Source organism: Crocodylus siamensis, chromosome 9, assembly GCF_052110815.1.
Source record: "Crocodylus siamensis isolate JL-2025a chromosome 9, ASM5211081v1, whole genome shotgun sequence".
In the NCBI taxonomy this organism is placed as follows: Eukaryota; Metazoa; Chordata; order Crocodylia; family Crocodylidae; genus Crocodylus; species Crocodylus siamensis.
In genome coordinates this window covers 41,253,941-41,266,523 of record NC_143403.1, presented here as the reverse complement: position 1 = coordinate 41,266,523, position 12,583 = coordinate 41,253,941, and the positions used below count along the sequence as shown (strand labels likewise).

Below are 12,583 nucleotides of genomic sequence, written 5' to 3'. Positions count from 1 at the left end.
CCAATATTTTATTGGCTTTTTTAGTTGCTGCTGAATACCAAGCTGATATTTTTTAGGAACTATCTACAGTGACTTCAAGGTCCCTTTCCTGAGTCATAAAACCTAGTTCAGAACCCAGTACTGTGTATACATAGTTGAGGTTATTTTTCCCCGGTGCATTACCTTGTACTTCTTGACACTGAAGTTCAGTGGCCACTTTTTGCCCGCTCACTTAGCTTGGTGAGATCTTTCTGCAGCTCCTGTATGTCAGCTTGGGACTTGACTACCTGGAATAATTTGGTACCATCTGCAAACCTAGAGACTTTACTGTGCACCCCCATTTCCAGATCATTGATGAAAATGTTGAACAAAATAGGGCCTGGCACAAATCCTTGCAAGACCCCACTTTTGGTGGAGTTGGAGGGCCAGGACTTGGGGACCATCCAGGAGTGTGTGTGTAGGTGTGGATGGATGGGTGTGTGTGGGGGTGGGAGGGGTGCCTGCTGGCACTGTGGAAAGGTGGCCGGGCACCAAGGCTGCATCAGGGCAGGGTGGGGGAGGGGGCAAGGGGAGGCACCTGCCCCTCTAGTGGGGGAAGAAGATGGCAGGAGGATTCTTTGGGGGTAGCGGGGAGCTGTGTGCCTGGGCCGGCAACATCGGGGCCAGCGCCTGTACTTGCAGGGGTGGGGTGGCTGGGAGATGTTGTTTGGGAAGGTGGGTGGGGCTGTGAGTAGGCTGCCTGGCATGGTCCAGGAGCCTTAGCCCAGGGCAGAGGGTGCCACAGGCCTTCTGTTCTCTTCCCTCTGGCCTGTGCCAGGACTGGACTCATTCCGCTGCTGCCCGCATGAGCTGGAGCTGCTGCAGCTATCCCACTCCAGCCCAAGTGGGATAGGGAGCAGCTAGGTCCCACCCCCACCAGCAGGCTGAGGGGGGCAGGGAGCTGTGGGTTGGAAGTGAGTGTATCAGGTAAGAATTTTATGCTATGGTTAAATTGGTAAGGACTGTGGGGGGGGGGGGGGTTGCTGTCTTCTATAGTGGGGGGCATAGTTCTCTTCTTTGGATCTCTCCAGCGAATTTTAACAAGCCTTGCAGCAGAAGGACATTGGTCACCGTGGTCCGTCTGCTTTAGCTGTGGCAGGTTAGGGTGTTGTGTCTTGTGTTGTGTCAAGGCTGACTGTGTAGTTTAGCTAATAGGATAGACAATAGATTTGCATAGGACAGTTTGTATAGTGCTGATCCTGCCTCAGGCAGGGGGTTAGACTAGATGAACTCTAAAGGTCCTTTCTAACCTGACTTTTCTATGATTCTGTGAGTAACAAGCCATTGTGGGCATGTCCAGACAAGTGCACATGTGCCCCTTACAGCATCTCATAGCCCCTTGAGCCACTGCAAGAGGCACGTGCGGGAACAAAAAACATTCCCTGCACTGCAAATTTGCACCATGGGGGCAAAATTAGACCCCTGGATATCCAGTGGGCAAAAAATACCCCAGGCAAAAAAAAGTGGGGCAGGCAACTGGAGGCTCGGGTCCTCCACATCTGGTAGCCAGCCAGAACATCGCTATGGCTGGCCCTTGCCCCACTGCTGAAGCATGCTGCTTGCCCATGCAAAGCAGGCAGTGTGCCAGCCACAGGAAGCTGGACTGGGACTTCATGCTGGCAAGCAGGGGGTGGGAAGGGCTGGGGGAGGGGACCATGGGGGGACCCCTGCCAGCCCCATCCCCACCTGTTCTTTGAGCCCCCCAGATCGCTGCGCCACCTGGCCCCATCCCTTGCCAGCTCCTTAAGCCTCCCCGCTTGCTGCCTCACCCAGTCCCATCCCTGGCCTGCCTCCCCCGCCCGCCGAGTGCTGTCAAGGAACATGGATTTTGGGGTATTTTACAGAGTACTTTGGGATTTTTTTAATTGGGGATTTTTCAGTTTTCAAATAGGGAACACCAGAATTCCATCCCATAAGTATAGGGGGTGTCTATGAAACTATGGGCTTGCCTATAGACCTTTGTGTTGATCTGGCTCCTTGCCTTCCCCCACCAGCACCCTCACAGTGGTGAGGATGCTGTCCAAATCTCCCCAGCGGTCCAAGGTGAGCTGTGCCTTGCTGGCAGACCACCAAGTATAGTCGCGGTCAAGAAATGCAAATAGCTTACACCTGGGGATCACCAGGACCGAGAGGTCCACAGGCTTCATGAAGCCTGCCGGTCCTCAGGTGTCCTTCTTCTGGTCCTGGAGCTCAGCGGGCTCCTTAGGCACCATCTGAACCTCCCCATCCACTAAGACCACAGACTCTGGCTGGGATTGGGACAGCTCTGCAGCCCTTTGGGACAGGGATGGGGGTAAGGGTGGGGGCAGGGTTCTCTCAAGCTTGCAGAGCAGAGCTGGAACCCCAGGGGTTCTGCACAGAGTCCCTGACAAGATCGGACTGTTGGTCTGGAGACCCCAGCCCGACCCCCTCTGGTGTGGGACCATTGGGCAGGCTAGTAGTGGGGGTTTGACTGGGAGGGAGAAGGAGGAGACCCATCTGCCACCAGGGTGGCATCAGTGCTTGTCTTGGGAGAGGGGACTTCCCTCCTCAGAATTCACCAGAGTGAGCCCCAGGGCCCTCATCTTCCCCAGATCTTTGGAGGGGGAGGGCTGCTGTGATGGACCTTCCATTGGGTCGGCTTCAGTCTCAGCCTCAGCGTCCGTGGTCTCAGGGGATAGGCCCTGACCAGTGGAGTGAGGGTCCTCCTCCATAGGCTCCTGCTCAGGGCTGTCCAGCAGCCTCAAAACCTCCTCCATAGGGATCACCTGTTTGATCTTTTCTCAGGGGTGGGGTGTCAGGCACAGCTGGGGAGGCCCTCAGAAGCTGGGCCGCTCCTTCCCCCATGTGGTGGCGTTGGGAGTGGGGGGGAGGAGTCCTCCATGTCCAAGGGCTCCAGCTGCGCCCAGGCCTTCCTCTTGGCTTTGTGCCTGGAGGGGACCTGCACCCGTTCAGCCATGGAGTGGTCTGGTGGACAGGGTCCAGTAGGAAAAGATGAGGGTTGGAGTGGGGCAGCTACAGTGGAGGCATGACTAGGGGCAAGGGGGCCCTGCTCCCTCTCTCCCTTTGGCTGCTTCTGCCCTCCCCGGGACCCTGCCAAACTTGGTTTGGGGGCAGGGTCCCCTGAGCTCACAGGGGGGCTGTATGATGTTGCTGGGATGCCAGGGGGGCCTGAGGGGGAAGGGGTACCAGTGGCAGGGGCACCCCTCTTGCCAGTGGGACCTGCGGATGCCCTCCTCCCCCTGGCCCATGGGGCACTTGTGACAGAAGTGCCCCAGGGCGCAGCACCAGAAGCATCACAGGTCCCCCAGCATATAGAAAACCCTCAACAGGGCCCCCTGAAAAGGAACCATGAGGCACCCCTCAGCCTTTAGCCGCGTTCCTGCCACCAGCTGGATCGTAACCTGGTAATGGAAGGAATGCATGTGGCAGAGGCTGGGGTCTTGGCACCCCAGCGAGAGGGCTAACACCAGAGAGATAACCCTCCCCAGGGTTTGGAGCTGGGGGAGCAGAGCCCAATTATAGGGAGGGACAGAGCTGAGGACCACCAGGGAGATGTAACTTACCCTCTGCCACAAGCCCCCTCTCCACTGCCTTTTGTGTGGAGGCCTCAGAGGCAAGGAAAGAGACCCCCCTTGCCCTGAAAGCAGGAGGCTGCCATGATCTTGGGGGGGCCCCCAGTACCCGAGCCAGGGCCTGCACCCAGGTCTCAAAGTGCAAGTTCTTCCTCTTGGGCAGTTAGCAACTTCACCCCATGCATGCGGGTGAGTGCTGGAAAGGGGGCCTTGCCACCCAAGCTGGAAGGGCCAGTGGTGGAGGGTCCAGGCCCTGCAGCTTCAGGTTGCCTTGCAGCTGGCTATGTATAGCTGTGGTTCCCCTGCTGGGGTGCCTCACTGATAGGGCCAGAGACGGGCTGAGTGGGTGTGCCAGCTGGTGTCCTGTACCTGGTCCCCTCAGGTGCTGGTGGTCTAGGCTTGGGGGCAGGGCCCTTGCCCTTCCCACTGCCAGCTGTGAAGGAGGCTGAAGAGGAGCCCTTCCCACAGCCCTTGCTTGCCCTTGGCCCCTGATGGTTGGGAAGGGGGCTTGGGAGCCCCTCAGGGGGGCTGTCTAGGGGAGACCCCATGGCCCTGTTGGCTCCCTGCCTGCCCCTTCAGCAGAGGTTGCAGGCTTCTCCGCCCCAAAGGAGGTTGGTTGGACTCTGCCTCTGGGGTGGGGGCTGAAGGGGTATGCATGGGGGCTTGGCTGGGATCTGCCCCCAAAGTGGGGGCTGCAGGGAGTTCTGTGGGGGGCATCTGTCCTCCCCCCCCACCAAAGGTTCCTGCCCTGCCATTGCTTCACATCAGGGGAGGGGAAAACAGTAAAGAAAAACAAAATATACTAAAGAAAACCAAAATCTAATAGGGGCAGACTGGGGTTGTGTGGGAAAGGGGCTGAAGCTCACTGAACTACAGCTCCACAGGAAAAAAAACCCAAACAAACAGGAGGGCTATGCTTCAGGAATGTAGGGGAGGGGTGAACACACGTACACAGGCAGAAAAAATAAACAAACAAACAAAAAAAACCACAACACACAAGGAAGGCTGCTGAGGCAGATGTAAGAGATCTGTCTAGAAGCCCCTTAGACCTCCAGCCAGGCACTCGGCAGCAGAGCAGTAGGCATGAAAACAAAGCAGGATCAGATGCAGTGAGGCGGCTGTCGGGGAGGGCAGGAGCAATTAGTCAATTAGGGCATAATCCAGGGCAGGTGTGGTGTTGAGTAGTGTGAGGTAGTGCAGCAGGAAGTCTCCTTCTCTCCTGAGAGGGGGCAGCAGCAGAACAGATGGCAGTAGCCACCACAGCAACAGCAGCAGTGATGGTAGCAGCAACCGTCCAGTTCAGCCACTCAGCGTATGCTTCTGGTGAAAGTGGAGGTAAAGGTGGGGGGTGGCCTGCCAAGGCAGCTGGGACAGGCAAGGCACCTTTAACCTCTGGCAGTGATGGTGGGGGAGGGGCCCACCAGCAGCACAGGCTCTATCCCCAGGCTGTCCCTCAACTGTGGCTTGGCGGCAGGCTGCGCAGCAGGCCAGAATAGGGGTGCAGAATCGGAGGTGCGGTGGGCCCCTCCCAAGGGGGGGCAGTGGCATGCAGCAGAGGATCCCACCCTGTGGGGGCAGGGGGCAGCAGCAGCCCAAGGCAGAAAGGGGTACAGCCACCTTACCCCCAAACATTCTTAGAGCATGCCAGCAATAGCCAGAGGCTGGAAGGGGCCTGGCCATCTTCTCCCTAGAAGCTCCTGAGACCAAGCTTGCAGCAGCCTGGGACAGGAAGGGGCATAGCCAGCTTCTTCCCAGAGGATCCTCCCCCTGTAAGTTCCTGAGGACAAGTAGCTCTGAGCTGCTGCTCAGGGCAGGTTTTTATACTGCTGAGGCCAGCACAGCTCCCCCTGGCTGCAGATCTGGGAGGAGCCAGGCAGGGTTATTTTGCCCCAAGTGGCACAACTTGCACCACACCAAAGTGCATGTCTGGGCACATGTGCTGAGGCAAAAAGCTCCTGCTCAATTTTGCACTGTTTCTGTTTGAGCTGCTGCAAGTGCATGTGCCTGCAGGTGTGGATGTGCCTCATGAGGTTATCAGTTCTCTTAGCATTTCTTCTACATTTCCCCCCCTGCACATAAGCCTGAGAGAGAACACACTTTTTCTGTAGGCATTTTGTAAATGTGTTTGTTGTTATTTCTGGTTATGGCTTCTGAGGGACTAATTTCAAACTTCAAAAGCAAAGGCCTGAGGTTGTTCCTTGAGGGTCTCTTAAACCACTTTACTTGTCTTTAGAAAGAAGGAATGTGCATATGGCATAGCATAGTTAAACTCAGAAATGTGGTCCCCTGTGTTCCTTTGGCCTTTGGGTCTTGTAGAGGCAGCACTGCCATGGGGGCAAGGTGCTGTAATCTTTTTTGTCTCGTGCATCATCAGCAGAATTGCTTACTAAATGCTCATCAGCTATCCCATATTCAGCCCCATTTAAGAGAAGAAGACAGGGCCTTGCAGGCAGAGCTCAGCTCTCAGAACCTTCATTGCCATTAGCAACACAGGAGAAGGAAAGAGCTCAGCTTGATGCTCCAGTCCCAGGATGAACCTAAGGGGCTGGCAGCACTCCGAATAAGCAGTCTTACCTGTGAACTGAGCCCTTCTGGACTGGACTCAGGAGGTGGTGATAATGTTGGGGCATAGGGGTCCAGCTTTACAGAACCACTTTGCACAGCAGAACTGCATTTGAAGAGTAACATTAGAACACTCTCAGAGAACAAACTGGGTCATCCTTCAGAGCTAGTATGCCTGAAATAACTAGGGAGACATCCTTGAATCCAGATTGCCATTTAAATACTGAAAAGCAATGTAATCAGTGTCAGAAGCAAAAACTGAAGGACCAGCCTGCACTCTGCACAGTGTCTTGTTATGTGTTTTTATATGCATAAAAAAAGATCAAAGGCCTGACTGAGCCTTTTGGCCCAATCCAGCGAATTCACTTAAAGCAAGCCAGTTTCTATGGCCAACAGCACACAAGGGAGTGATGCGACTAGTAGCGCATCTATCCACTTCGCCTCTCCAGCTTGAGTGACCAGGTGCCTATTTACAGCTAGTTCAAAGGAGCAGGATATTTTAAAATGAAAAAAAGGCATTTGAATTTTTAAAAATGATACATTTCTGACTCCTAGATTTTTTTTTTTGTACATGAAACGTGACCAATTTTGTGGATCATTTTTATGTTAGGAAACTTGCTTTTTATTTTTATTTTTTTTTAACCACAAAACTGTTCATATGAAAAATTTCTCCCTACTCTCTACCCATGGCATATATGCAACCTGGCTCCTTTAATGTAATAATTACCATGTTGCTAATTACAGGCACCCTTTCCATTACTCCACTCATGTTCTATCCCTTTGTCCTACTGCAGAGATGTTGCCCTTAGTGTTGCCGCATTGTCCTTCAACCTGTGGTTCACAAAGCTGTACTGTAAGGACTTCAGGCTGGTAAGTATAGAGCCATGTTATTAAGTGTTGTCCTATATGAAAGTTATTAAGTGTTGTCCTGTAAATGACACTGTTTTCCTCTCCCATAGAATCTGGAGATTTCAGAACAGCTGTTGTATATGCTCAGCAAATCGATGACACTGGAAGAGCTGGTACTAGAAAACAGTGGGTTAAAATAGTAAGGAAAATTTTCTATTTTCTTTCCTTGCCATGTTCTTTAAATGTAGTTGATTTCAGTTTATAAAAGTGACCCCTTGCCTTTATTTCCTGCCTCTTTTCACTAGCAGCTCTGTACATCATACATCCTCAGCTCCCCAGTGTTAAAAAGGCAAAAATGCAGAATTTGGGTTACTGTCTCTATATTAAATGCTCAAGTGATGCTGAACCAGCTCTAGGATGCCCTTGCCTAGTGGTCACCCTCAACAGGATGATTTTTAAATGGCTAGAAATGAGGGAAAATGGAAGAACCCCACAATCTCCTAGTGTAGTAATATTAGGACACAAAGGGCATTTTTACATGTGTTCTGAGACTGGGGGGGATGGGGGTGCTTTAATTAGAGTGGCTCCAAGAGCTTTAGTTAAAGTACCCCCGCTGCCATTTTAAAGCACAGGGACACTGATACATGAGATGTGGAGGCTGGCTGGAGTACAGTAATTAACACGTTCCAGCAGACTTGATTAATTGAGTCTGCTCCAATGTGCTGTAATTACAGTACATTGGAGCAGCCCCCCGGCTTGTGTGTAAGTATCCACTTCAAAAGTTCCTAAGGGAGTGAGACACCCAGATCCCATTACTAGTCAATGGGATTAGCAGAACTCAAGTCCCATATGGAAAAGTCATTTAACAACTTTGGGCCCAGCTATGTATGCGGATACCTTTGGAGAGCTGGTCTGGTGTCTGGCAGGGGTCATAGACATACCAGAATGTACTGGGCCTGCTATGAACAGTGTAGTATGCTCAGTGTAGGTAGCAGAGCAATGCTTCCTTATTAGTTTCCTGCCAATGGAGTGTTTAAATCCATAAATTTTAGTTTTGCATGAACAAATTATTTTCTAACTGTAATTCAGAGAGGGGAAAGACAGTGTCTATGTTCTATGGCATTTCTAGGGCTCAGCCCAGGCCTTGAATTTCACACCTCCACAGCAGGAATGGGACATGCAGGTGCATATTCATCCTTTTGCTCTTTGCCTGAGACAGTGGTCTGCTTTGCCATGTTCAAGGAGAACCACAGCCTGCCTACCGGAAAGGCAGTGGGACCATGTCTATGATCATGTCCCTTAGCCCTTTGCGCATCAGCCAGTGCTGGGATGGTCATGTGGCTAGAAAAACTGGTAAAGCAAGAACCACTGTTCAGCACAATTCCCATAGCACCTCAGAAGCCTAATGTATCCATGCAGTTGTGCACAGGTGTGCATTTGCTCCCCTCTTACCCCCAGCATGCAGACATGATTTGGCTGAGGTGCTATTTTCTTTAGCATGGGCTGAAATCTCTTTGCAAATGGTTGGGAGGCACAGTGGGGATATCTCTTTAGAGGCCTGCACTACGGTAGTGCCAGTTCTCTGCAATATGGGATGTATTATAAAGTGTGCTCCTTTTCCTTGCAGTGAATTTGCTCAGAGGATGGCCCAGGCATTAAGCAGGCACCCAGACTCTGCTCTTAGCACAATCAGTCTAGCTGGCAACCAGCTGGAGGACAGAGGTACCTCATGCCCCCATCCTAATAGATTGGGTCCCTTTACTGGGCACTAAATGAATCAGAATAACAGCTTTTGTCATGTACACAGTAAGAGAAACTGGGCAGAGTGTTCCCTAGCATGGTGGGAGACAACGTAGACTGGGGGTGGCCAGCCTGTGGCATGTGTACCACTAGTGGCATGAGCAGTCTGTGTATGGCATGTGGCAGATCAGGAAGGGGACAGGCAGCACAGTAGCAGACAGGCCAGGGGCCAGAAAGCAGAGCAGCAGATCAGGAAGGGAGCAGAGAGTAGGAAGCAGAAAGCAGAGCAGCAGATTGGGCAGAGGAAGGGGATGGGAGTGGCAGTCAGGGAGGATGCAAGACTAATTTATGGCACATCTGCCAAAAAGGCCGCCCTCCCATTAATGTAGACTGTACCTTTATATATTTAAGGGCCCTATAAATCCACAAGAAGAGCTGGGGGGAAGCAAGGAATAGAGCTCAGGCAAGCAAAGGGAACTGTGCCAACAGCTGACAGCCAGTGCTTTGCACTCAGCTGTGACATGTCTTATCCCTTGGGCTGTAGCCTGCTAGCTCTTCACCAGGACAGACAGAGCCTGTGCCAAGTGTTTTTTGGGTGCCCTTCAAGGAAGAACAGTGGATGGGGTCAGTTGGTGTGACCCTGCCAGGACCTTGGGCAAGCAGCTGGTCTCCCTTCTGAGTTCAGCTAAACTTCTCTTAAGTGAAATTGAAAAGCCCACCTTTTCCCCAGTGTGTGGGATGGGAGGGAAATGAGAGCAAGAATGGGGCCCCTTGAATTATTTTAGGGCTATTGCATTGCTGTCTTGTGATTTTCATTTTGTTTTGCATATTTAATACAAGATCTGCAGGTGGGAACTGGAGTTCAAAATCAAATAACATTCAAGTTACTGCTCATGAACCAAAGGACTTCCTCCATAGCTAGTCACAAAATAATTTGCCCCTTAGTGCAGACTTAGCACAGGGCTTTATAAAGCTTCTCCATGAGCAGGAGCAAACCTGCTGTTGTACAAACCAGCCATCAACCTTAGCATCTAGTCTTTTTCAGGGCTCAATACAAGCCTTTTCCATCAATATGAATGAAGGGAGCTGCTGCATCTGAGCACAGCATTATTTCATCAGGCTCAGGATCCTTGCTTCTGGCAGGTGGCTTGAATCTGGTGTTCACTGGTAAGGCAGATTTGCCTTGAGAATTGCCAGCCTGGTCAGGTTAGTTTGGGGAGCAAGCTGCTTTTCCTTTGCTTACTGCTCCAGATGCCCAGTGTTTGCTGATAAATGATAATGTTCTGAGTATGTTCTTGAATAAATGGCCAAGCTAGTGGGATCAGGATGTCACCTGTTGCCTCCTTGCTGTAGTGACTTAGTAGACTGCCATGCATAGTCCCAGGGGTAACTCTGCTCTTTCCTCAGGGATAATTGCTTTCAGCCGTCACTTGGAGAAACGGTCAAAGGGCCTGCAGAGCCTGAACTTCTCCAGGACCTCACTGACTGCAAAAGGTATCTGGTTTTCTTGGGGTCTGGGAATGGGGCTCAGAGATCCTCTGTACCACCTTTGAAGGCTCAGGCAAGCAAAGGGAACTGTGCCAACTTTGAGAACATCTGTAGAGGCCACTTGCTCTATGCTAGTGCTGGCAACCTGTCCAAACTGGGCAGGGACTGGCAGCAGCCAGAAGAGCTGGCCTTAAAGGAACAGGAGTGTAAAGTGGGGTACAGCAGGGGCTGTTCTGGCTTGTATTTCCCCTTATGATGTTCATGGAAGAGTGATGAGGCTTCAGTACTTGCCAGGCAATATAATTTAAAGGCATAGTCTAGTCTAGTCTAAATGATGCAATGAATTCTCATTGTCCTGGGACAGCTTTGCCCCCTTGGCTGGCTTGGGATCTTTGAGTGGGTGTTGCAGAGAGAGATATTTTCAATGTCAAGAAGCCAGAGGGCTCTGCTGGGCACTCTGCTACTGGATTCTTGGAGCATGTGAGGGCTGACAATTTAAAAGTGTTTCTTTATCCCAATGGGGAGAGCTGTAGGACAGAAAACAAGCTGCCAGGGAAATTGTTGAATCCAATGGTTTTCATGCTGTCTGGGATTGTTTAGGAGCAGTGAATCCTGCCTTTGTGCAAGGGGGCTGGACTAGATGACCTTCAAGGTCCCTATCAATTTTATGGCTCTAAGTCCAAGGTGCCTTGGAGGTTACCACAGATTGTTAAGGAGAGAATCCTCTATGGAATTGTACCAAACATGGGAAATCACTTCTTCACTGATCTTCCCAGATTTCCCAGCTTCACCAAGCCACAGTCCAAGCCAAGGGAGGCTGCACTAGGGCATTCTGAGACAGCAAGGCTCTGGAATACTGCTCTTGCTCTCTCTGTGTCCGTTAGCTGTGAGTCCACTCGCTTGCCTGCCACACAGGTTACTTTCTGATTTCTTCTTCCTCCCCTCTCACAGGAATGAGTACTTTATGCCAGTCCCTTGCAGCGAATGGTGTCTTCAGTACTTCGCTTCATCACCTGGATCTCTCTGGAAACCCTGGCATTCTTGCCACAGAGGATGCCAGTGTAAGTATGAAGAGTGCGTAGAGGGCAGGATGGTCTTAGCCAGAGAAACGTTGATAATACCTGAGCAGATTTAGAGATCCAGTACTTTTCTCTCATGCTGGCTTGCCTGTGGAAGTAGGTGCCCACACATACCCATGCATGGGTTCTTTTCTCATGTGTACACCACATTTTGGTATTTTCTGGAAGATTAAAGATTTAGGTAGGGGGAAATTTGGCCCTTCAGATTGGCCTGCTGCTGCAAGGTTTGGGCAAGATTTTCAGCTATCCATATTGTCCTTAATGCCAAAATGTTTGGAAGTTGCTGCTGGTTTGGGGTGCCCAGCCTGAGACTACATGAACTCAACTCTGAGGTGCCCATCACACTCCATGCATGTTGACTTCAGTGGGAATTCTGGATGCTCAGTGTTTCTAAAAATCTGGTGCTGAGGCCCCTGATTATCCTTAGAATCACAGGCAGGTTATCAAATGTGGTCACAGGTCGCTTTGCTCCATAGTTGCCAGTACTGAGAATCATACTTGGCTGCCTCCTTTTTGGTCTCTCTCACCTTGCTCTGATGCATGAGGAAAGGGCCTGAGCAGCCACCTGGAGGCCTGTACAAGAAGGAAGAGGAGCCCTTGCCCAGGGGGGTGTACTAAATCCTGGTGGCTGCCAGGCCCCAGGCATGAGTAACTGGTGCCTCTTGAATCTGGGGGGGGCACCTGCAGAAGCCATCAATGGAGGTGGTCCTGTCGGGGGGGGCACCAGCCCTACCAACAGCATCAGTGTTGGCTGTCAGGGGGCACTGGCCCCGTCAGGGGTGGTATGTTCACCCCCATGCCCCCATGCACCCCCTACCAGTCGTCTATGGCCCCAGGTAACAGTGGAGACTCCCTATGGCCCAGGCCCCAGATCACCATCTGCAGCCAAGAATATCTCACATTTGACTCCCTTTGGGAATAGATGCTGCCTTTGGAGACCCGCCTAGGAACTACTTAAACCCATGTCTTTTTCTTGCAGAGTTTGCATAGTTTCCTCAGCTGCTCCAACTCATTGTCTCACCTTAACCTGTCTGGGACAGACTGCGCTTTGGATGCAGTAAGTGACCAGCCACTTCTCCACACTGACCACAGCACTCATACAAACTTTACATGGCTCAGGAAGCCCTTGCTGTACAGCAGCATGGCACTGCTGTCATCACTGGGGCTTGTGCCTGGGTGTTGCAAACCTTAGGTATGCTGTCCAATCAAAGAGTCAGTATTCTGCATGCCAGTGCAGCCCACCCCACCCACACCACATCCTCTTGCAGATACGCTAACACAGACTGCATCTCA

General features: G+C 51.6%; 1 protein-coding gene across 1 annotated transcript in view; it reads left to right on the top strand.

The window, feature by feature from the left end:
- CARMIL2 (capping protein regulator and myosin 1 linker 2) overlaps positions 1-12,583 on the top strand; it is a 123,521-nt gene that overhangs the window by 27,801 nt on the left and 83,137 nt on the right. The window contains exons 10-15 of the mRNA XM_090062483.1: positions 6,929-7,004; positions 7,094-7,182; positions 8,611-8,705; positions 10,131-10,217; positions 11,163-11,272; positions 12,270-12,347. Of these exons, the coding sequence (XP_089918609.1) occupies positions 6,929-7,004; positions 7,094-7,182; positions 8,611-8,705; positions 10,131-10,217; positions 11,163-11,272; positions 12,270-12,347 (535 nt within the window). The remainder of the gene's footprint in view (positions 1-6,928; positions 7,005-7,093; positions 7,183-8,610; positions 8,706-10,130; positions 10,218-11,162; positions 11,273-12,269; positions 12,348-12,583) is intronic.